At 39.2% G+C, this 26,939-nt stretch overlaps 1 protein-coding gene across 1 annotated transcript in view; it reads right to left on the reverse strand.

Annotated features, from left to right (window-relative positions):
* Nucleotides 1-26,939, reverse strand: part of SOGA1 (suppressor of glucose, autophagy associated 1) — a 188,729-nt gene that overhangs the window by 51,176 nt on the left and 110,614 nt on the right. The window contains exons 11-12 of the mRNA XM_053697193.1: nt 6,012-6,257; nt 885-950 (exon numbers count right to left, since the gene is read on the reverse strand). Coding sequence (XP_053553168.1) covers nt 885-950; nt 6,012-6,257 — 312 coding nt within the window. The remainder of the gene's footprint in view (nt 1-884; nt 951-6,011; nt 6,258-26,939) is intronic.

Here is a 26,939-nt window from a genome sequence, read left to right on the forward strand (position 1 = left end):
GCCAGTTAGATCACACTGGTGCCTTTTCAAACTTGAACAGAAGTATTTAATTTTAACAAAAACTTATATATCTATCAAAAGTGATCCCTGCTTTAGTGACAACTTTTCCTGGGCACATGACCTGTAGAGCATACAGCCGTAGGTCACATAAACTTTTATTCCTCAAACTCACCTGCTCAGAATGATGATGATGCGTGATGCCTAAGCACGATCCTTTAATTCTTTAGGAAGGCAACTGGTTTGAAATCTACTGTATATATATATATATATATATATATATATATATATATATATATATATATACACACACGCACACACACACATACACAGATCTATAAACCTATACAGCTATCAGGAGTCAACCAGCCCACTAGGCACTCTCATTATGTTTGTAATCTGGAAAGGAACTGGTGCAGTAGGGGACACGCATATTCTTACGCTGGAGAGCAGAAAATGTTATTGAAGAAAACAGACAAGTTCTTTTAAAAACCTTTAAAAAGTATGAAAAGAAAAGTGGTCAGCTGATGTAGAAGCTTATTCAGCCCGTATTGATATTAATCTGATCTAATTAAAAAAGATAGGTATAATTTACATGCCACCATTTATGTCAATTTGTCAGTATTCTTGCTGCTCCTAACACTCATTTCACTATGTTGGCCCCAGATAGTTCAGACTGAACACCCAGGCTGCATGGGCCCCACCCCCTATATTCAGTCAAAGGTAATCATTTTAAAATATTTTGGAGACTTCAGCAAACCTAGAAGCAATCACAGTGAAAGGTGCCCTTTTCCAAGTGCTTTTCATCAACAAATATAGATAATAACAGCTACTGATGAAACACAAACCAACATATGTTTATTGCTGACAATCCGGAAAAAAATTACCTCTTTCCAGCAGCTGCTCCGCCTCTCAGGATCCTCCTTCATCTCGGAATCTGTTACCATCTGGAACTACAGAAAGAAATTATCTTTAAGGGAAATGCGGATGAATACACAAACCAGAACAAGCTTGTTTCTCAATAGTGCCACGTATACCTGCATTCTCCTGTTTTCATTGTATCATGGACAAATGCAGAGTAGACAAATAAGACCACCGTTTTGTAACTTCTGACTGGCTAAGCAATGTATCAGTTTTATTATAACAGGTTATTCTCGGAAGCGGATTTTATCTATGTGTTTAACCACTCTATTGCTTTGCCAATAGAGGTGGTCATACCACTTACAGGCTGATTATTTTATTCTGCCCTTATGTCCTACACTGCTCTACCCAAGAATACCTTTCAGTTTGTGCACTGTGTAATGGTATTACTGAGTATATATGCATTTTGTCACACTATTGTAAAGCTGCAGAACTGTTGGTCTAACGTTTACACTTCACAGAGATTTTGAATCAATTAATTCATCTCTATTTAATTTACAAGGATTCCTGTAATTATGATTTAAAAATCTTAAAAATAATACTATTACCCAGAATTGATTTGTTGTGATTTTTATACAAATAAAACTAAAACCAAAACAAAATGAATACTGTTCATATAATACATATTTAAACATTACACAGTTATGCTACTGCAATCATGACATCAGAACTACTGTGCACATATAGATGCGCTGCCCTGTGCTGTAGGCAATAAGCAGTCTGAAAATCCTTTGAAGCTGGCTCCCGTTGAATATAATGGCTCAGACTATATAGCTTAAAGGGACACTGAACCCAAATTTTTTATTTTGTGATTCAGATAGAGCATGCAATTTTAAGCAACTTTCTAATTTACTCCTATTATCATTTTGTCTTCAATCTCTTGCTATCTTTATTTGAAAAATAAGGCATCTAAGCTTTTTTTGGTTTAGAGCTCTGGACAGCACATTTTTATTGATGGATGAATTTATCCACCAATCAGCAAGGACAACTCAGGTTGTTCACCAAAAATGGGCCGGCATCTAAACTTACATTCTTGCATTTCAAATAAAGATACCAAGAGAATAAAGAAAATTTGATAAAAGGAGTAAATTAGAAAGTTGCTTACAATGTCATGCTCTATCTGAATCACAAAATAAAAAAATTGGGTTCAGTGTCCCTTTAACGGACTATATTAACCTGAGCCTATGGAAAGAAAAACAGCCAACTGGAGGCCATAGTTGGGAAATAGCTTTATTTACATTTATTATTTTTTAAGAAAAACAAAAAAAACTGGACAGGATGCATTAAAATAGATGCACCTCTACTCTGTTCCTTTAAGCAGCCCTGTATGTAAAGTAAAGGGTATCTAAAATTATTTTAATTTATTTTTTCTCAATAATAGTCAAGCAGCTAATCAGAAAAGAGATAGAAGTATAATATTAATCACTCACTTCAAAAGACAAGCTTCCTAAACAGCAGTCTTCACTGAAGCTAAATAGCTCCGTGTCTAGGGAATAGGGTGCTCAGTATTACTGTAACGCTCTGCTTTCTTCATTATCAAATTAAAAGACCATGTCAAAAAAAAAACCTGAATTATTTTCCAGCTATAATCCATTATGACAAGGAAGTGTGGAAGGAATTGTATAATTTAGCAAACTCCATTACCAGATTAAATAATGAATAAAAAGTACTGGCATAGTTAATTATAAAATCGCATTGCCAGTACCAGATGAATAATATTTACACCTCAAGCAAGGAGGAAGAATATGCTGGTATTTGTCATCATTTTTTTTTGCCAGAAATTGAAGATAGATTTAAATAATTAAGGATTAATCACGTTTTGGAAATGCTTCAATGCAAATCTAGGTTATTACTGAGTGAAAGGATATTATACAAACTGTCTTTATGCAGAAGAGACAGACAGTAAGAATTACAAGGACAAGAACTTTAGAGATCCATTCCAAGGATGGGCCACAAACAGGCCAAGATTGAAATATGTCTCAGAAATAATCAAAATGCTTTTTAATTTACAGTTATGTATAAATGTAATAAATCAATGGACATAATTAGAATGAATACAGTAAGTCTAAAAATGGGTTTATGGGTTTATGGCTAAAATCCTTAAAGGGATAGGAAAGTCAAAATTAAATTGCATGATTCAGATAGAGCATGTCATTTTAAGATACTTTTAAATTCACTTCTATTTTCAAATGTGCTTCGTTCTCTTAGTATCCCTTGTTAAAAAATGAATACGCCCATATCATACACTAGTGGGAGCTGCTGCTAATTGGTGCCTGCACACATTTGTCTCTTGTGATTGGCTAAATAGATATTTTCAGCTTCCTGTCAGTAGTGCAATGCTGTCCCTTCAGCAATGGATAACAAAAGAATGAAGAAAATTTGATAATAGAATTAAATTGGAAAGTAGTTTAAAATTGTATGTTCTATCTGAATCATAAAAGAAAATTTGGGGGTTTACTATCCCTTTAATGTTTTATGTGTTTTGGTTCTCCTTAATCAGTCTTACAGTTCCGAAAGCTTCTACATCAGTGTGCAAGCAAAGGAAATGAAATACCAATATAAGGTCCCTTTCATATCAGGTCAGTTAAACATTTACTATTAAACTCTCCTTATGAGCTATTAAGAGCAAAATACAGTTAGACAGCAAATACCTATATAAATACAGCTCTGCATGTCAACAGGTCAATAGTTGACTTATGGCATATCAAATGAAGAAAAATGTCCACTTCTTTAGATAGAGCTAAACGACATTTTTTTTTTTTTAAAGTATCTCTGCACATATCACTTTTAATATTCTAAAGATGGCAGTGTAATTAATTTATGTGGTGGATTTTGGTGTGAAGATCCTTAATCTGCCTGACCAGGAGCAAGAGATTATAAAAAGGTCAGGAGGCACCTTACAATATCTGAGGGCAAAGTACGCAAAGGAAAACCAAACCAGGTGTCGCAAATTAATATTGAGCTTTAAAATCTACAGTGTATGTTCATCCATTAACCTCACTCAAATTTGTGTTTCTATTTTCTTTTCCAGAAAATGTCAAATTCTCGCTCATGTTGAGGTAGGCATTTTAAGCAGCACTTACGTAAAACGATTACACCCTATGCAAAACACATAAACAAACATATAAGAAGAGGTTTTGCTGCTAATTCCCAGGATGTGGAAGAAAACACAGGTGCCTACTTATGCGCAATGGTACCCATGAGGTGGACCAGGTTTTAGCTCTAGAAAAAATACATTGTAGTTATATAGGGAAACAAGACTATTTTCTAAACATTGTAATTATATAGGGAAACAAGACTATTTTCTAAACATTGTAGTTATATGGGAACAAAGATCACTCTTGCAATAGAGTTTTGGCTTTATAATATTTATTTTAGAGGAACTGGTTATTTTTCTTTGTTTTTTTTCTATCTTCTCCTATCACTGGACTCTTTCTTTGGTGTGAACATCACTCCTTTTATAACTGCATGTCTTCCTTGTTCTCACAATGTTGATGCCAAATTTTGCTTATTTAGGGCCAGATTACGAGTGGAGCGCAAAACTGTGCTTTCGCGAGCCAGATATTTGCGCTTCACTCAGTAATACCGGCACACGCAAATGTGCACTGGTATTATAGGTTCAGCGCAGGGAAGCTTTGCGCTCACAAGAGCGTGCTTCCCTAGGCTCCAATGGGAGCCTCATTCTCATGCCGTGAGACACGGCAGAGAACCTAGCGCAGCGATGGGGGTAAGTCGCACAGCTATGGGCAGCAAATTTTAAATATATATGTATATAAATATATACCCATATTAACGCATAAATATATATGTATATGAATATATACACATATTAACACATAAATATATATGTATATGAATATATACACATATTAACACATAAATATATATGTATATAAATATATACCCATATTAACACATAAATATATATGTATATAAGCATATACATATAAATTTATAGGAATAACACAGTCCCTATAGACCGCAATATAAAGGCACTTTTCAGTGCCATTTTTTCTTCTAACACCCCACACCCGCTCACTTTAAGCCCCTAAAACTGCTTTGTGCAATTATTATTTCAAAAAATAAAATAGCTACATTTTTTTTATTTAAATAAAAACAACACTACACTTTATTTTGGGGACAATTAGGAAACATTTTTAAAATTAACCAGAGATCTGATCTCTGGTGAATTTTTGGAGCAAGATCGTGGTAGCATTAACCAGCCATTTGAAATGGCTGGTTATTTAACGTGCGCCATGTAAACAGGCGAATTTGCCCATTTGCGGGCGCACAATAAATTAGCGCTCCACTTGTAATCTGGTCCCTAATGCTGTAAATCTTTACTGTTGCGGATTTGTGTTTTACTATTTAGTCTTTTGAAAACATTCTATAAATATAGTAAAAAAAGAGGATCACCTTCCATACTAAGACTGCCTGAAGAAAATGTATTTAGATGATTGAGAATTTGAAAAAAACTAGTCACCCCTCACCAATGTGTGCTAGGGCAGGGCATGACACATTCTGGTAGCCAGAGAGCTATCACTCTTAAATGCTAGTTATGGCTCCCAATTTTTTTGAAATCTTCTAATTACAATAATAAATAAAATAATTCCCTAACTACTCCGACAAAATAATATATTACTGACTCCCAATATTTCAAACAAATTAGTCAATCACTGTTCTGATTTTTACATTTACATTTTACATTTTGTAAAAACCTGGTTTGAGGGGTAGCGCTACCAGGTCCCATGGGATTTTAGATTTTATTTTACTACAAGATCTCCCAGGCAAATTATAGAAATGTCTGCAGTCCACAAAATCCCTGGTAATGTGCCGTACCCAAGCACACCTTATTAGAGGTGGATATTCTGCCGATTTAGGTTACTGCAATTCATTGAACACTTAACCTTTTGACAAATGAGGTGAAACATCCAAATCTAGGGAAAAGAGATGATCAACAAAGCGCAAAATTATCTACATCACCTGGAATCTTCCATTCATAATTATCAACTTATTTTAAATTCTGGATGTAAAGCACAAGGCAAAATAACTCTGTAGTTTGGTGTAAAAAGGTTTAGCTTTATGGTTCTCACCTGTTTGAGTTTATCCTGTAGCTCGTTTATCTGCTGTGAGAACTGTTTCCTTTCCTCCTGGAACCGGCTTAGGAGCTCCGCTTTCTCCTGAGCCCAGTTCTTCTCGCTGACCTGAAGTTGTTTGGTAAGGTCCATGACTGCACTGTAGGATTCAGCAAGAAGATGCTGGTGCTCTTCTCGAACTCGCTTCATTGCTGCCTTTAGGTCAAAGAGTGCTCTATCTGATCCGTGTTTTGCAGACTCCAGCTAGAGGAGAAGACAAAAGCTACTCTTTCACCCGGAACAAAATCCTGTTGTATTTATAGTAATACAGGTTAGTTAAATGGATAACAACTGGATCTATTTAAACCTAAATTAATTTGCAGTGTATAATATGGATGTCTTGTCACTGACCTATCTCACAGTTTACTTAAATATCCATAGCATTGCTGACAGGCCTATTCTGAGACATTAACGTGTTCAACCATATCTCTAGTGATTTTTGGGATTTCTCCTGTCCTGACTGCCTTTTTTTTCTTCAACCTTTTAACTCTGAAATGACCTTTTAATTGCAAACTGTGACATCTGAAATGTAAAACTCATAAGCTGCAGAACATGTCAACAATGAATTAGAAAAGAGTAGACACATTAAAGTAAACAATACCTCTAAACATCTTATCCGTGATTATTGTTTAATTATACTTTAGGTATATTATTCCTCTTGTTTTACACAAATAAAATTCAGGTGCCATATCAAGTAATTCTAAACTTTGAATCCATTAATGCCTATTCTTTGAAAAGCCTCTGTAAAAGAAATAAACCATAGTGGTTTATTTTAAAGGGACACTAAAGTCAAAATTAAACTTTCATGATTCAGATAGAGTATGCAGTTTTAAGATACTTTCTGATTTACTTCTATATGAATCTCTGATTGGCTGATTGCTATCTCATGATACAGGGGGGCCGCAAATTGAAGTACATTTGGAAATTTGTCAAGAAAAAATCTACTACTCATTTAAGATTCAGAGTAACTGATATTGCATTGTCTTTTTTATCACTTGCTTATTATGCAGTTCTACTCTATGTAATGGTCCTTTAAGTAAGTCAATTGAACATTTGGAGTTTATTTTTAACTCCTGTATAGCAGTGTTTTTCAACCAGTGTGCCGTGGCACACACTAGTGTGCCGTGAGAGATCCTCAGGTGTGCCACGGCAGACTGACAACAGTGTGACATATTTTTTAAACTTTGCTTGTTTTTTACTCCCAGTGCAGGGGTAGTTTGTAGGAGGCATGGCATAACAGCACAATACATACAGTATGTGTGTGTTTGTGTGTATGTGTATATATATATATATGCTGTATTAGGCTACAATGTGTGATTTTTTTAAAATTTTGGGATGGTGGTGTGCCACAGGATTTTTTAATGTAAAAAAGTGTGCCACGGCAAAAAAAAGGTTAAAAATCACTGCTGTATAGCATTAGTGACAAACGTATACTTGTCCGATTCAGGGACAATAAACTGAAGAAATAAATATTAAAGATTCAAGCACACTGCTCTTTATTCTCTAGTGTTATAACGGATTAACTGATCTCTGACTCTTTGTTCATGTTATTAAGTATAAAAGTAGAATTTGTTAAAAAATAAAACGGTCTAATGAAACAGACTGTCTTTTACTATGTCAAATATAAACACCTGGAAAACCTTTATTTTGCTCCAGATGCGCATACGCCCAGTGATTGGAGCATACATATATATGCCTACTTCTCATTTGCTCACAGCTGTATCCTCATCTTTAGTGGCACAGGAGCACATATAGTATAATAGTGATCCTATATAAGGATATTTGAAAAGTAAAACGCTTTAACAAAATAATGCATTTTATTTTTTTATGCAACAACTCTACAAGGAAAAAACAAAAACACACAATTGGTTTGACCTTTGTCATGCACAAATCATCAGCACTCTTAATAGAAGTAGCAGAATCAGGCACTTGGAATATACTTAAAGGAATATGAAACCCAAAATATTAATTTTATTATTCAGAGAGAGCATATGTTTTTAAACAAGCTTCCATTTTACTTATATTGTCAAATTTGCTTCATACTCTTGATATCCTTTATTGAAGCATCAGCAATGCACTACTGGAAGCTAGCTGAACATATCAGTAAGCCAATGACAAGAGGCATATATGTGTAGTCACCAATCGGCAGCTAACTCCCAGCTCCTAAGCCTTCCTAGATATGCTTTAAAAAAAGGAAAAGGAGACCAAGAGAACAAAGCAAATTTAATAATAGAGGTAAATTGGAAAGTTGTTTAAATTTGTATTCTCTATCCATATCGCAAAATAAAAAAATTTGGTTTCATGTCTTTTAACTACATTTTATTGTATGTTTAATGCAAAATACTGTAAACCAAGCCAATAACCTGCCTTATTAAGGGGAGCTTTGTAGACTATGTTTTGCTTACTGCTCATAATCCCATATAGCTACAAATATTGGTAACTAGAAGATATTAATTGGCCATGCAGCCTCTCCTAATGACAATTCATTATTTTAAATTAAATCATTCATAGGTTTTCATTAAAGGATTTTCCCCCACACAGAGTCAATGTCATTTTATGCCCTACAGGGGGGGGGGGGGGGAGTAGCCAAATTCTAGCCCCCCTTAGAAACCAAGGAGCCTAAACATTTTGAAAAACTGTGTTTTAACCTGAATTCACACAATGAAAACAAGTTTGGGCAACACACAGAAGCTTAATGCCATGACTTAATTTACTCATTATCCGTTTGCTATCATTTAAAGTGAATTCCAGTATAATTAGAAAGGGCATTATGGAGTTTAGAAGAAAAATAATTATCTCTATTACAAAGCAAAATGAACATGCATAAAAAAATGAATGAATTTAAAAGGACAGTAAACACCTTGTAATTACAAGACATTTATGTTGTGTTGCTATAAAATAAAAGATCAACCAAGTCTTAATGTTTTTAAAATAAATCAACATCACTTTTACTGAAATTATTTTTTTTAATAGGCAAACTTCTCCCACCGTTTCCCTCATTTCGAGCCAATATGGGCCTTAGTCTGATAACTAAAAGCCAATTAGTGAAAGATATTTTGTAGGGTTAGCCTTGAGAAGTCAGTGCTTTTTATGCTCTGAGAACTAGAAACTACTCAATTTTCAAAACTAAATTATATGAAAAGAGAGAAAAAATAAATCATGAAAATATATGGAAAAGTTGTTTCATTAAGAATGACTAATCCTTTTTGTTTAAAAAAAAAAAAAAGTTTACTGTCCCTTTAACCTCATTAATATCAGTATGTGCTTAAAGGGACTGTCTAGTCAAAATTAAACTTTCATGATTCAGATAGGGCATGCAATTTTAAACAACTTTCCAATTTACTTTTATCATCAAATTTGCTTTGTTCTCTTGGTGGTATTTTTGAAAAGCTAAACCTAGGTAGGCTCAAACTGATTTCTAAACCGTTGAAAACCGGCTCTTAGCTCAGAGCATTTTGAAAGTTTTTCACATTTAGACAGTACTAGTTCATGTGTGTTATATAGATAAAGTTGTGCTCACTCCCGTGGAATTATTTAGGAGTCTGCACTGATTGGCTAAACTGCATGTCAGTCACAAGCACTGAGATAAGGGGGCAGTCTGCAGAGGCTTAGATACAAGGTAATTACAGAGGTAAAACATATATATTAATATAACTTTGTATATAACTTTTGTTATGCAAAACTGGGGAATGGGTAATAAAGGGATTATCTATCTTGTCAAACAATAAAAATGTTGGTGTAGACGGTCCCTTTAAGTGATACTGCTCTGTATTGAAGGGGAACTCAATATTACCTTCACATCTTGCACAGACCTAATTAATTAATCATTTAACATTTCACCAGCTATTCAAGATTTAACATTGTGGTTGGTGGATTTGGAAAGCCCAAATGTCACATTGACACAGTAATAATCCAAAACTATAACTTCAATGTGAAATTCCTGGAACCCAGGTTTTAAGAAAAGGCTAATGTTGTAATTATACAATAGTTAAATGACCATTAAATACAGTAGATTTGCATAAACAACAAACATATGATAAAAAGACAATGCAATAGCACTTAGTGTGAACTTCAAGTGAGAAGTAGATTTTTTTCTGACAAATTTGAAAGTTCAGTCTATGTCCACTCCTCCTGTATCATGTGACAGCCATCAGCCAATAACAAATGCATATACATATATTCTGTGAATTCTTGCATATGCTCAGTAGGAGCTGGTAACTCAAAATGTGTAAATAGAAAAAGACTGCTCATTTTGTTAATGGAAGTACATTGGAAAGTTGTTTAAAATTGTGTGATGTATCTGAATCATGAAAGTCTCATTTTGACTCGAGTGTCCCTTTAAAGGGACATACAACTCACATTTTTCCTTTCATGATTCAGATAGAAAATACAATTTTAAACAACTTTCCAATTTACTTATGTTATAAAAAATTGCTTTGTTCTTTTTATATCCTTTATTGAAGGAGCAGCAATGCACTACTGGGAGCTAGCTGAACACATTGGGTGAGCCAATGACAAGGGACATATATGCAGCTAGGTCCTTGGTCCATTGCTACTTCTGAGACTACAGGTATTATATTACACAAATGATACCAAGAGAATAAATAAAATTATATATATATATATATATATATATATATATATATATATATATATATATATATATATATATATATATATATATATATATATATATAAGTAAACTGGAAAGTTGTTTAAAAACATAAATTATGCTTACCTGATAATTTCATTTCCATCGTTACGAGGAGAGTCCACGGCTTCATTCATTACTTGTGGGAAACAAATACCCAAACTCTGGAGGACACTGAATGAAAAACGGGAGGGTAAAAAGGAGGCAGGCCCTATTCTGAGGGCAACACAGCCTGCAAAACCTTTCTACCAAAAACGTCAAATTTGTAAAAAAACTTTGTAAAAGTATGTAAGGAGGACCAGGTAGCTGCCTTACAAATCTGCTCCATAGAGGCCTCATTCTTAAAGGCCCAATTAGAAGCCACAGCTCTAGTCGAGTGAGCCATAATCCTCTGAGGAGGCTTATGTCCCGCTGTCTCATAAGCAGAACAAATTATGCTCCTCAGCCAAAAGGATAGGGAAGTGGAAGAAGCCTTCTGCCCCTTGCGCTTCTCGAATAGACAACAAACAAAGCTGAAATTTGTCTGAAATCTTTCGTAGCCTGAAGATAGAATTTCAAGGCTTGAACCACATCCAAGTTATGAAGTTTCCGTTCCTTCGAAGAAGGCGGCTTAGGACACAAGGAAGGAACCACAATTTCCTGAATTATGTTGCGATCAGACACAACCTTAGGGAGAAATCCCAGTCCAGTGCGAAGGACAGCCTCATCAGTATGGAAAACCAGGTAAGGCGGCTCACATTGCAAGGCTGCTATTACAAACACTCTGCGTGCTGAAACAACGGCCAGTAGAAAAAGACAGAAGGGGCCTATCTATCAAGCTCCGAATGGAGCTTGATGCCCCGTGTTTCTGGCGAGCCGCAGTTATGAAGCAGCAGTTATGAAGCAGCGGTCACAAAGACTGCTGCTCCATAACCCTGTCCGTCTGCTCTGAGCAGGCGGACAGGAATCGCAACAATTCAACCCGATTGAGTACGATCGGGTTGACTGACACCCCCTGCTGAGTCTGCAGGGGGTGGCGTTGAACCAGCAGCTCTTGTGAGCTGCTGGTGCAATGTTAAATGCGGAGAGCGTATTGCTCTCCGCATTTAGCGAGGTCTTGTGGACCTGATCGGCACTGTCGGATCAGGTCCGCAAGACCTTTGATAAATAGGGGCCAATGTCTTAATGACAAGAGAATAAACAGGCTTAAACGGAGGCCCCTGAAAAACCTTCAGAACCAAATTCAAACTCCAAGGAGGAGCAGAATGTCTAAACACAGGCCTGATCCTAGACAGAGCCTGAACAAAAGAATAAATATCAGGGAGCTCAGCGAGCTTCTTGTGCAACAGCACCAATAGAGCCAAAATCTGTCCCCTTAAGGAACTGGCGGCAAGTCCCTTCTCCAGACCATCCCTGGAGGAAGAAAAGGATTCTGGATACCCTGACCCTATGCCAGGAATATCCGTGAGATTCACACCAGAGTAAGTAGGTTCTCCACACCTTAAAATAGATTCGACGGGTGATCGGCTTTCTGGCTTGAATGAGAGTATCAATCACCCTTCTCAGAAAAAAACCTCTTCTGGCTAAGACTAAGCGTTCAATCTCCACGCAGTCAGCCTCAGAGAATCTAGATTCTGATGCACAAAGGGGCCCTGTACCAGCCGACCCCCGCAACAGGGCAACCTCCATGGAGGGGAGGATGACATCCCCACTAGATCCGAAAACCACGTCCTCCGTGGCCACGATGGAGCAATCAGAATAGTTGACGCTTGCTCTTGTTTGATGCATGCCACTACACGAGGTTGAAGTGGTAACGGTGGAAATATGTACACTAGGTCGAATCCCCAAGGCACTGCTAAGGCATCTATCAGTTCCGCCTGGGGATCCCTGGACCGCAACCCGTATGCCATGAGATCTATCTCTGGAGTCCCCAGACTGTTGCAAATCTCTGTAAACACTTTGGGGTGAAGAGACCATTCCCCCGGATGAAAAGATTGTCTGCTTAGAAAGTCCGCTTCCCAGTTGTCCACGGGATGTGGATTGCTGAAAGCGAGCATTTGTGGGTCTCCGCCCACTCAAGGATACGAGACACTACCCTCATGGCTAAGGAGCTTCTCATTCCCTCCTGGTGGTTGATGCAAGCCACTGAGGTAATATTGTCCGACTGGAATCTGATAAACTTGGACGAACCCAGGAGGGGCCAAGCCTGCAGAGTGTTGAAGATCGCCCAAAGTTTCAGGATGAAGAGACTCCTTTCAATTCCACCTGCCCTGTGCCTTCCTGGTACCCTAAACTGCTCCCCAGCCTGAGAGACTCACGTCCGTAGTCACAATCTCCCAAGATGGTATGAGGAAGGATGTCCCTGGGACAGCTGATCTGGACGGAGCCACCAAGAGAGACTCCCTCGACCTGTTTTCCAGAGAGATCAGTTGGGACAGGTCCGATTGATCGCCGTTCCACTGCCTCAGCATGCACAGCTGAAGAGGCCAGAGACTGAATCTGGCGAATGGAATGACATCTATAGTGGATACCATGAGCCTCCATGCACCGGGCCACTGATGGCCTTGAGGAGGATTAAAGGGCAAGAAAGCTTGAGACAACCGGTCTCTTGTCTGTTAGGAATATCTTCATAGCAATGGAGTCTATTATCGTGCCTAGGAACTCCACTCTGGTACTGGGAACTAGAAAACTCTTTCCTGAGTTTACCTTCCATCCATGAGATTGCAGAAGAAGGAGAAGAGCACTTGAATGGTCCTCTGCCAACTGGTAGGACAGAGCCTGAACCAGAATGTCGTGCAGATAAGGAGCCACTGCTATCCCTCTGGATCTCGCCACCGGGAGTAGAGCTCCTAGAACCTTTGTGAAGATTCTTGGAGCAGTAGCCAGCCCAAAGGGAAGAGCTACAAACTGGAAGTGCTGATCCAGAAAGATAAACTTTAAGAACCTGAAGTGATCCTTGTGTATTGGCACATGAAGGTAAGCGTCCTTCCAGTCTAGTGTAGTCATAAACTGACCTTCCTGAACTAGGGGCAGTATAGACCCTATCGTCTCCATTTTGAACGATGGAACCGACAGAAACTTGTTTAAGCACTTTAGGTCTAGAATCGGGCGAAACATGCCCTCCTTCTTTGGTACCACAAAAAGGTTTGAATAGTACCCCAGACCCCTTTTTGCTAGAGGTACCAATACAATTACTCCTAGAGAGGAGAGATCCCTCAAGCACTCTAGAAAAGCAATCCGTTTTTTCTGGATTTGATGAGAGATTTGACAAGAGGAATCTGCCCCTGGGAGGATGAGTTTTGAAACCTATCCTGTAGTCTGCCCCCTACGAGATCCAAAGACGGATCGGGGGCTGCCTCTTCATGCCGATTTTGTCTAGGCGGGCTTCTTGCTTTGCTTGGCCTTATTCCAAGACTGAGAGGATTTCCAAGTTCCTTTGGACTGTTTGGGCTTCGCGGCAGGTTGCTGACATTGGGACTTGTCCAAATGAAAGGGACGGAAAATAGGACCCTTAGGTTTATTCTTCTTATCCTGCGGCAAAAAGGCACCCTTGCCTCCGTGACTGTGGATATGATCAACACCAGGCTTGGACCGAAAAGAATCTTTCCCATAAATGGAAGGGAAAGCAAACCAGATTTGGACGTCATATCAGCAGACCACGACTTAAACCACAGGGCGAGGGTGGAGATAGCTCCATCCACCTTGGGGACAGATCCCCATAATTCTAGCTGAGCATCTGGAACCGGGGAAAAAAAATTAAACGAAGAAGAAGGGGAGAAAGACGATCCAAGTCTCTCCTATTCATTCTTAATAATATTCGCCATCTTTACAGGAACCGGGAAAGTCTGGGGCACTAACCTGTCCTCATAAACTTTATCCAGCTTAGGAATAGAAGGTTCCTCCGGAGTCACTAACACCTCTTTTAACAAAAAGCGTAAGTTCTCCATCCTAAACCTAAAGTCTGGTTCCTCCACAGCAGAAGGCCTAGAGGCCACAGATTCCGATTCAGAGAGAGAGGCAGCTGAAGCCTCTCAGCATCAGCGGATAATCTAGTAACATATTCATCCAACGAAGTAGATGACCCCTGGGAAGGATAGTAATGTTTAACCTTTCGCTTGTGCTTGGCCGGGCAAGGTAAAGCACTAATGACCACAGATACCGCCGTTTGCAACTGCTCAGCAAAATCGTGCGGCAACGTGGCCCCTCCCGCAGGAGGATTAGATGTGCACTGAGGAGCTGCATGTGTAATCGGAGATGAATGTAGGGAACGCACCTCACGGGACGGAGACCCCTCAGAGGTGGACGGCTCAGTGGTACTAAACATTTTATTTCTTTTAGCTATCACTATTTTATCGAGGCATGTGGAACATAGTTGAGCAGGCGGGGATACCGAAACCTCCTCACAATAAACACAGGCATTAGATTTAGTTAAAGGGATAGTACCCTCCAACATATCAGAGTCCTTGATAGCTTGCACTTTAATAAGGACTACAGAAGAAGATTAAATGGCACCTTTATACTTCCAATGGCCGGGGCACTCACCACCTCCTATAACCCAGGCCCACAGAGAAATTCGTAATCGTCTCCTGCAACCGACGGCCACACCCGGTAACATGGGAGTACCGTGCAGGACCGCCCCCGCAGTCATGAAAAAAGCGTGCCAACTAAACAGGCTGCTCAGTAATCAAGGAAGGAAAAAAACTGACTGTTCCACATTGCCAGAGCCACATTTCACACATGTCGCCGAAAAAAACACAATAAAACACAATTATGAATACATACCCCACCTGCTCAATAATCACCTTCCAGAGATTTTAACCCTTGATTCTATACAGATAAAGGAGCCATACTGTGATCCTGTCTTCTTGCGTTATCATTACAGATATAAAAAATGAAACTATCTTACCAGAATCAATGCTGTGGAACAGGAACATGGCCTCTCAAGTTTGACAGTGTGTAGCATCGCACCTGACATGGACTTGAGTGAAGAAAGCAGGCAGTAAAAATCGTTGACACTGATTGCTTAAGGAGCTGTTAATACGAGTCTGGCTGGTTTCGCAGAAAGACTCTCCCTGCATCTCCAGACCCTAACATTTGTCAAAGCTCTCACTGAGAGGCTGACAAGACTACTTAAAACTCCAGTCCCATTCCAAAGAGTACTACCCTCCATAAGAGACTACTCTGAAATCTTTCGACACTTCTCTGCCATCCTCCTGTGATGAAAGGCACAGAATGACTGGGGGATGAGGGGAGTGGGGGAGGTATTTAAGCCTTTGGCTGGGGTGTCTTTGCCTCCTCCTGGTGGCCAGGTTCTGTATTTCCCACAAGTAATGAATGAAGCCGTGGACTCTCCTTGTATTAGATGGAAATTGCATGCTCTGAATCATGAAAGTTTAATTTTGACTTTACTGTCCCTTTAAGATCTCCACTTATCTGCCACTCAATATTCTTTATTCTAAGATGTTGTAATATTATTCTTGTTGTTAAACAGTATTTGTATTAGTATTAAAAACAGAGATGGTGTAACAATGATTTGTTTATTTTAGCCCTGAACAAAAAAAAAAAAAAATTTCAGTGGGAAAAAAAAACTTCAAATGTTTTCCTTATATCCAGGAAAATATGAGAATGCAAGCTCAAAGAATTAAAAACAAATAAAAAAGAACAATAAAGCCTAAGTTGAATGAATTGTCCTAAAGCAGTGTTTCTCAGCCTTTTTGTAGCAAGTACCCTTGTTATTTCCTATGTACCCCAACTGTGGCACAAATATTAATATTTTACAAGAGCAAAAATTGAAATCATGTGTATCATTTGATTTCACAATCAGATATATTAATGGAATAAATATATAGGAATCATATTTGTTTTACGTTTTTGCAATATTACAAGAGAATAGACACATACACCACAGATATATATTCCATTGATATTAATAATTAAATGCAATTAACTTGCTTCTTATATTACACAAAATTAATATAAACTCTTTTCTGCATGATGAGGAACGTAATATTTATGGTCTTTATATTTTTCATAACAGTTTATTAGTCTCGTGTTTTACTGTGGCACACGTCAGTATGATGCACTTTACCTATTTTACAGTGGTGCATTTATCTACAACTTCTCTCAAGCCAGAATCTAAAGTTTTACCAATTTGAGGGGAATCAGTGATTGAGCAATGGCCCAACCTAGGCAGGGAAATACTCACGCTCTGCCCTGTTAGCAGTGCTCAAGGGTAGAAATGAGAGACACAGCTTTATAAGATTATGTCATGTTTGCAATAGCTACATCAGGAAAAAATAATGAAGGCCAATCCCTGGCGTACCCCTTGCCAATGCCCTAAGTACCCCCAGGGGTACACTTACCACAGGTTGAGAAAGTAGGCCCTGAAGGACATTAGCAAAAAAGAATTAACAACATTAGTGAGGAGCGTTTATTATTATTATACTTTATTTTTAAAGTGCCAACATATTCTGCAGCGCTGTCCATGGGTACAAATAATTTAAATAAAACTATTTTAAAGAAAAAACTTGTAAGGGAAAAAACAACATTTGATAAACACATACAGGAGAAACTGAGGAATCTAGAAAACATTGTGTGGGTGTATTACATTTTTTGTACATAACACATTTGGCAGTTCTCTTATAATTATATGAAGTAAAGAAAATGAGAAGTATCCTACTAGGCTCCTAATAGCATATACAGGTATATTAAATGATGTGCGTTTGTGCAATTTTTCCCACTTTGTATACATATTTAGCCATCACTCTTTAAAATGTAAGCTTTTTTACTTTCATGTATTTCGAGAGTATTTACAAAACTGAAAATGTGTTTGTAGAGTTAAAGTGAATGTAAATTTTGATGCTAAAGTGCCCGTTTTTTAAAAATTTGATTAAAAACAGGGGCACTTTAATTCATAAAAATTTACATTTCACTCCTGTTGGGTCTAAAATGAGGAATCCAGCTTCCTCAAATCACGGCATTGAATCGGACACAGATTCCCCTGGGGGAAGCCGTGATTGGAGGATGACCTATCCATAATTTCTGACATCAGAAATGGCTTGCGACAACCGGAGGAAGCTGGAGCTGCTGTCAAGTTTAAAAGGTAAGTTTTTTTTTCACAACAGGAGTGAAATGTAAATTTTAATGAATTAAAGTGCCCCTGTTTTTAATCAAACTTTTAAAAACCGGGCACTTCAGCATCAAAAATTACATTCACTTTAAGTAATATAGAGCCATGTTTTTTGTTTTGTTTCATTTTATCTGAAGAATCCCAGAATCCCCTAGTACTGCAGCTACAGACAAGCGAATTGCTTTAATTTAATTGGTTGGCTATCGGCAGATGTAAAGTTTATAGCTCTATTAGAGCCAAATCGTTTTCTTACAACTGCGGTCCTGTTAGCCAGACATTCATAATTAATAGATCCATCAAATCCGCTGCTTACAATCTGTCTTCCTCATAAAACATTCAAAGGATCTGGTATCTGTTGCGGCATAATCTACCTCATATACAGTAAATGTGTAATTAAACCAGGGGTCATTTCTACTTCAGACCTCAGACTAGGAATTATTTGTACAGCTAAGGCTGGCGGTTGCTTCAATTGTGTCTCTGTAAACTTAACCGTTAACTCATGTGTTGCCCTTGGGCACAATGTTATTAATTGTAAAATGGAATAGTTTGAGCAATTCTATTTTGCAATAGAATCTTCAAAAGTAATTTTATGGCACGCATGGAAAAGGCAAAAAGATTCCCAGACCAAGATTGTTCTCAGGAAAAAGCAATGGGGAACAAATATGTCATAAGTTTAGAATTCAGTGCTCAATAATGTTTTTTATTAGTAAACCAACTTTTTAATTTACTTTTGAAATGTATTATATGCACCTTTAGTGTAATTTGACTGAAAATTGTATTGTGTGCTTTTTTTCACTGCCTCAGAGAGGCTGGAGTGGATCCTGCAGAATTCAGATTTCTGAACATGCAACATTCTACACAGCAATTGCTTGACCAATGTAAGAGCTCTGACCACAGCAGAGGAGACAAGATAAATCAAGTGGCTTTTCAAGAGGTGTGTCCATGGAATGCAAAACAATGCACATTTTGCTAACAAAATACCAGTTTTAAATACTTTTAAAATGCAGATATATACTAGGCATATATGAAGAAAATGTCTTTTATGACCCAGTATAGCAGTTATATTTATCCATTCTCCATCAGTCTTTTGCTCTACTGAGCTCCCTATGGGTAGATTTTCCATAGGATTCAGGCTCTAAAAAGTTACCATAGTCCTTGCTTATATGGACTACATAATCACTTTATAAGAAGGAACTAATTCCAAGAACTGTGCACTCATTATTGACACTAAAGAGAGAGAACTTGCTGCAGTCAATGCGAAATATGAAGAAATTAAAGGGACACTAAAACCAAATGTTTTCTTTCATAATTCAGATAGAGCATGCAATTTTAAGCAACTTTCTAATTTATTCCTATTATCATTTTTTCTTCTTTCTCTTGCTATCTTTATTTGAAAAGTATGAATGTAAACCTTAGGAGCTGGCCCATACTCGGTGAAAGAGTAGACAGTCTCTAGGAGATTTAGAAATTTCAAAGAATCCCTATATATCTATTATCTTGCTAGAATGAAAACACAAATATAACCAAGACAGCTTCATGTTGTGAAATGCAACCCCCCCCCCAAAAAAAAACCCCTCACAATTCTCACTCAGTGCCTGATATTTAAAACCTTGGCGGCATGGATACAAATCACGCAAATAAATTGGGATTTTTTTAGACTTTGTATTGTAATGTAGGAGTCTCTCTAGCAACAAACATTAGCAATACAATTTGTGCATCTCTATTTTTTTTTAAGGGCCTCGCAATACTGACGAGATGTTTTAAAGGGACACTAAAAACTCAATTTGTTTTCTTTAAAGATTCAGACAGAGTCTATTATGAATTTTTCTTCCTTCTCTTGCTATCTTTATTGAAAAAGCAGGAATGTAAATCATAGGAGCTGGCCCATTTTTGGTTCAGAACCTGGGTAGCACTTGCTTATTAGTGGCTAAATGACAGCCACCAATAAACAAGCGCTATTTATGGTGCTGAACCTAAAATGGCCTGGCTCTTAAGCTTTACTTTCCTGCTTTTTAAATAAAGATAGCAAGAGACTGAAGAAATTTTGATAATAAGAGTAAACTAGAAAGTTGCTTAAAATTGCATGCTCTGTCTGAATCTTGAAAGAAAAAAAAAACAGAATTTATGTTTACCTGATAAATTACTTTCTCCAACGGTGTGTCCGGTCCACGGCGTCATCCTTACTTGTGGGATATTCTCTTCCCCAACAGGAAATGGCAAAGAGCCCAGCAAAGCTGGTCACATGATCCCTCCTAGGCTCCGCCTACCCCAGTCATTCGACCGACGTTAAGGAGGAATATTTGCATAGGAGAAACCATATGGTACCGTGGTGACTGTAGTTAAAGAAAATAAATTATCAGACCTGATTAAAAAAACCAGGGCGGGCCGTGGACCGGACACACCGTTGGAGAAAGTAATTTATCAGGTAAACATAAATTCTGTTTTCTCCAACATAGGTGTGTCCGGTCCACGGCGTCATCCTTACTTGTGGGAACCAATACCAAAGCTTTAGGACACGGATGAAGGGAGGGAGCAAATCAGGTCACCTAAATGGAAGGCACCACGGCTTGCAAAACCTTTCTCCCAAAAATAGCCTCAGAAGAAGCAAAAGTATCAAACTTGTAAAATTTGGTAAAAGTGTGCAGTGAAGACCAAGTCGCTGCCCTACATATCTGATCAACAGAAGCCTCGTTCTTGAAGGCCCATGTGGAAGCCACAGCCCTAGTGGAATGAGCTGTGATTCTTTCGGGAGGCTGCCGTCCGGCAGTCTCGTAAGCCAATCTGATAATGCTTTTAATCCAAAAAGAGAGAGAGGTAGAAGTTGCTTTTTGACCTCTCCTTTTACCGGAATAAACAACAAACAAGGAAGATGTTTGTCTAAAATCCTTTGTAGCATCTAAATAGAATTTTAGAGCGCGAACAACATCCAAATTGTGCAACAAACGTTCCTTCTTTGAAACTGGTTTCGGACACAGAGAAGGTACGATAATCTCCTGGTTAATGTTTTTGTTAGAAACAACTTTTGGAAGAAAACCAGGTTTAGTACGTAAAACCACCTTATCTGCATGGAACACCAGATAAGGAGGAGAACACTGCAGAGCAGATAATTCTGAAACTCTTCTGGCAGAAGAAATTGCAACTAAAAACAAAACTTTCCAAGATAATAACTTAATATCAACGGAATGCAAGGGTTCAAACGGAACCCCCTGAAGAACTGAAAGAACTAAATTGAGACTCCAAGGAGGAGTCAAAGGTTTGTAAACAGGCTTAATTTTAACCAGAGCCTGAACAAAAGCTTGAACATCTGGCACAGCAGCCAGTTTTTTGTGAAGTAACACCGACAAGGCAGAAATCTGTCCCTTCAGGGAACTTGCAGATAAACCTTTTTCCAATCCTTCTTGAAGGAAGGATAGAATCCTAGGAATCTTAACCTTGTCCCAAGGGAATCCTTTAGATTCACACCAACAGATATATTTTTTCCAAATTTTGTGGTAAATCTTTCTAGTTACAGGCTTTCTGGCCTGAACAAGAGTATCGATAACAGAATCTGAGAACCCTCGCTTCGATAAAATCAAGCGTTCAATCTCCAAGCAGTCAGCTGGAGTGAAACCAGATTCGGATGTTCGAACGGACCCTGAACAAGAAGGTCTCGTCTCAAAGGTAGCTTCCAAGGTGGAGCCGATGACATATTCACCAGATCTGCATACCAAGTCCTGCGTGGCCACGCAGGAGCTATCAAGATCACCGACGCCCTCTCCTGATTGATCCTGGCTACCAGCCTGGGGATGAGAGGAAACGGCGGGAACACATAAGCTAGTTTGAAGGTCCAAGGTGCTACTAGTGCATCCACTAGAGCCGCCTTGGGATCCCTGGATCTGGACCCGTAGCAAGGAACCTTGAAGTTCTGACGAGAGGCCATCAGATCCATGTCTGGAATGCCCCACAGCTGAGTGACTTGGGCAAAGATTTCCGGATGGAGTTCCCACTCCCCCGGATGCAATGTCTGACGACTCAGAAAATCCGCTTCCCAATTTTCCACTCCTGGGATGTGGATAGCAGACAGGTGGCAGGAGTGAGACTCCGCCCATAGAATGATTTTGGTCACTTCTTCCATCGCTAGGGAACTCCTTGTTCCCCCCTGATGGTTGATGTACGCAACAGTTGTCATGTTGTCTGATTGAAACCGTATGAACTTGGCCCTCGCTAGCTGAGGCCAAGCCTTGAGAGCGTTGAATATCGCTCTCAGTTCCAGAATATTTATCGGTAGAAGAGATTCTTCCCGAGACCAAAGACCCTGAGCTTTCAGGGATCCCCAGACCGCGCCCCAGCCCATCAGACTGGCGTCGGTCGTGACAATGACCCACTCTGGTCTGCGGAATGTCATCCCTTGTGACAGGTTGTCCAGGGACAGCCACCAACGGAGTGAGTCTCTGGTCCTCTGATTTACTTGTATCTTCGGAGACAAGTCTGTATAGTCCCCATTCCACTGACTGAGCATGCACAGTTGTAATGGTCTTAGATGAATGCGCGCAAAAGGAACTATGTCCATTGCCGCTACCATCAACCCGATCACTTCCATGCACTGAGCTATGGAAGGAAGAGGAACGGAATGAAGTATCCGACAAGAGTCTAGAAGTTTTGTTTTTCTGGCCTCTGTCAGAAAAATCCTCATTTCTAAGGAGTCTATTATTGTTCCCAAGAAGGGAACCCTTGTTGACGGGGATAGAGAACTCTTTTCCACGTTCACTTTCCATCCGTGAGATCTGAGAAAGGCCAGGACAATGTCCGTGTGAGCCTTTGCTTGAGGAAGGGACGACGCTTGAATCAGAATGTCGTCCAAGTAAGGTACTACAGCAATGCCCCTTGGTCTTAGCACAGCTAGAAGGGACCCTAGTACCTTTGTGAAAATCCTTGGAGCAGTGGCTAATCCGAAAGGAAGCGCCACGAACTGGTAATGTTTGTCCAGGAATGCGAACCTTAGGAACCGATGATGTTCCTTGTGGATAGGAATATGTAGATACGCATCCTTTAAATCCACCGTGGTCATGAATTGACCTTCCTGGATTGAAGGAAGAATAGTTCGAATGGTTTCCATCTTGAACGATGGAACCTTGAGAAACTTGTTTAAGATCTTGAGATCTAAGATTGGTCTGAACGTTCCCTCTTTTTTGGGAACTATGAACAGATTGGAGTAGAACCCCATCCCTTGTTCTCTTAATGGAACAGGATGAATCACTCCCATTTTTAACAGGTCTTCTACACAATGTAAGAATGCCTGTCTTTTTATGTGGTCTGAAGACAACTGAGACCTGTGGAACCTCCCCCTTGGGGGAAGTCCCTTGAATTCCAGAAGATAACCTTGGGAGACTATTTCTAGCGCCCAAGGATCCAGAACATCTCTTGCCCAAGCCTGAGCGAAGAGAGAGAGTCTGCCCCCCACCAGATCCGGTCCCGGATCGGGGGCCCACATTTCATGCTGTCTTGGTAGCAGTGGCAGGGTTCTTGGCCTGCTTTCCCTTGTTCCAGCCTTGCATTGGTCTCCAAGCTGGCTTGGCTTGAGAAGTATTACCCTCTTGCTTAGAGGACGTAGCACCTTGGGCTGGTCCGTTTCTACGAAAGGGACGAAAATTAGGTTTATTTTTGGCCTTGAAAGGCCGATCCTGAGGAAGGGCGTGGCCCTTACCCCCAGTGATATCAGAGATAATCTCTTTCAAGTCAGGACCAAACAGCGTTTTCCCCTTGAAAGGGATGTTAAGTAGCTTGTTCTTGGAAGACGCATCAGCCGACCAAGATTTCAACCAAAGCGCTCTGCGCGCCACAATAGCAAACCCAGAATTCTTAGCCGCTAACCTAGCCAATTGCAAAGTGGCGTCTAGGGTGAAAGAATTAGCCAATTTGAGAGCATTGATTCTGTCCATAATCTCCTCCAAAGGAGGAGAATCACTATCGACCGCCTTTATCAGATCATCAAACCAGAAACATGCGGCTGTAGCGACAGGGACAATGCATGAAATAGGTTGTAGAAGGTAACCTTGCTGAACAAACATCTTTTTAAGCAAACCTTCTAATTTTTTATCCATAGGATCTTTGAAAGCACAACTATCCTCTATGGGTATAGTGGTGCGTTTGTTTAAAGTGGAAACCGCTCCCTCGACCTTGGGGACTGTCTGCCATAAGTCCTTTCTGGGGTCGACCATAGGAAACAATTTTTTAAATATGGGGGGAGGGACGAAAGGAATACCGGGCCTTTCCCATTCTTTATTAACAATGTCCGCCACCCGCTTGGGTATAGGAAAAGCTTCTGGGAGCCCCGGCACCTCTAGGAACTTGTCCATTTTACATAGTTTCTCTGGGATGACCAACTTGTCACAATCATCCAGAGTGGATAATACCTCCTTAAGCAGAATGCGGAGATGTTCCAACTTAAATTTAAATGCAATCACATCAGGTTCAGCCTGTTGAGAAATGTTCCCTGAATCAGTAATTTCTCCCTCAGACAAAACCTCCCTGGCCCCATCAGACTGGGTTAGGGGCCCTTCAGAAATATTATTATCAGCGTCGTCATGCTCTTCAGTATCTAAAACAGAGCAGCCGCGCTTACGCTGATAAGTGTTCATTTTGGCTAAAATGTTTTTGACAGAATTATCCATTACAGCCGTTAATTGTTGCATAGTAAGGAGTATTGGCGCGCTAGATGTACTAGGGGCCTCCTGAGTGGGCAAGACTCGTGTAGACGAAGGAGGGAATGATGCAGTACCATGCTTACTCCCCTCACTTGAGGAATCATCTTGGGCATCATTGTCATTATCACATAAATCACATTTATTTAAATGAACAGGAATTCTGGCTTCCCCACATTCAGAACACAGTCTATCTGGTAGTTCAGACATGTTAAACAGGCATAAACTTGATAACAAAGTACAAAAAACGTTTTAAAATAAAACCGTTACTGTCACTTTAAATTTTAAACTGAACACACTTTATTACTGCAATTGCGAAAAAACATGAAGGAATTGTTCAAAATTCACCAAATTTTCACCACAGTGTCTTAAAGCCTTAAAAGTATTGCACACCAAATTTGGAAGCTTTAACCCATAAAATAACGGAACCGGAGCCGTTTTGAACTTTAACCCCTTTACAGTCCCTGGTATCTGCTTTGCTGAGACCCAACCAAGCCCAAAGGGGAATACGATACCAAATGACGCCTTCAGAAAGTCTTTTCTAAGTATCAGAGCTCCTCTCACATGCGACTGCATGCCATGCCTCTCAAAAACAAGTGCGCAACACCGGCGCGAAAATGAGGCTCTGCTTATGCTTTGGGAAAGCCCCTAAAGAATAAGGTGTCTAATACAGTGCCTGCCGATATCAATATATCAAAATACCCAGATAAAATGATTCCTCAAGGCTAAATATGTGTTAATAATGAATCGATTTAGCCCAAAAAAAGTCTACAGTCTTAATAAGCCCTTGTGAAGCCCTTATTTACGATCGTAATAAACATGGCTTACCGGATCCCATAGGGAAAATGACAGCTTCCAGCATTACATCGTCTTGTTAGAATGTGTCATACCTCAAGCAGCGAGAGACTGCACACTGTTCCCCCAACTGAAGTTAATTGCTCTCAACAGTCCTGTGTGGAACAGCCATGGATTTTAGTGACGGTTGCTAAAATCATTTTCCTCATACAAACAGAAATCTTCATCTCTTTTCTGTTTCTGAGTAAATAGTACATACCAGCACTATTTCAAAATAACAAACTCTTGATTGAATAATAAAAACTACAGTTAAACACTAAAAAACTCTAAGCCATCTCCGTGGAGATGTTGCCTGTACAACGGCAAAGAGAATGACTGGGGTAGGCGGAGCCTAGGAGGGATCATGTGACCAGCTTTGCTGGGCTCTTTGCCATTTCCTGTTGGGGAAGAGAATATCCCACAAGTAAGGATGACGCCGTGGACCGGACACACCTATGTTGGAGAAAATGGGTTTAGTATCCCTTTAAAACATCTCACTTGATCAGCAAGGTTTTTAATATAAGGCTCTCACTGAGAGAGTTAAACGTTACCTACGCCGCCACCCCCACCTCTTTTGTTTCCAAAGATATTTTTTTCTGCTTTATCACATAATTAAAACATATCTCCTAAAGGTGTTAATTACATTTAACAAGTTACAATCTTGACACTCGCACATTTTCCCACAGAGTATAGCTTATTCTATGCATTATTTAAAAGGTTGAATTTGCTCAACCTGTCAGCTTTTATCTCAAGTAAAATGCTCAAATCTAAAGCAATAACCTCACAAACACCACTGTTTTTGGGCTCTGCCGTATGCCAAGAAGCTGCCGTATTTCCACAGTGCTGCTCTTGCAACCCTGGCCTAACTAACTCTCCCAACCTAACTTGCCATTATCTCATGATTAACCCATATTATTTTACTATCTCAGTCTTTCTACATTTCTCTTTCGTTTCTCATTCACCACTCTGGTTTTATCCCTGTCTGTTAATATTTAATAACTTAACGCATTCTCATCCTGTTCCCTTTTCTTGTCACTATTTTGATGGCTACTGGGATACAGGATTATCAGCTGTACGTATTATTCTGATCATCAACACATTCAGTTAGAACATGCAATTTAAAAAAAAAAAAGCTTTCCAAGTTACCACCATTATTAAATTGTGCACAGACTTTTTATGTGTACACTTTGAGGCACACTAAGCATGTGAAAGAGTTTATAGTATATGTTGATGGCTGTCACATGATACAGGAGACAGGGAAATGGAAGGAAACTGAAACATCAAAACAAATCTACAGCTTATTTGAAATTCAGAGTGTTATTGAATTGTATTTTATTGTGCATAAACCAAATTTGCCTAGTGAGAGGGCGAATGTGTTTAGCTGAGCTTACTTGAGCTCCCATGTTTTATGGGATTAGAGAAATAATACATTTTAAGCCCTCAGCCAGTTTGTGTCTACTGAAGCCTTCCTGGCAACTAGTCAGAGATGGATACTGAAACCAGTGCTAATAAATATTATAATTACAAACATGATACACTCATAGAATGAGTTTAGAACAAATAAATACCCATAGTGTTCTACAGAGCAAGAGGGAGGAACAGATTTCAGAATT

Source organism: Bombina bombina, chromosome 1 (genome assembly GCF_027579735.1).
Source record: "Bombina bombina isolate aBomBom1 chromosome 1, aBomBom1.pri, whole genome shotgun sequence".
In the NCBI taxonomy this organism is placed as follows: Eukaryota; Metazoa; Chordata; class Amphibia; order Anura; family Bombinatoridae; genus Bombina; species Bombina bombina.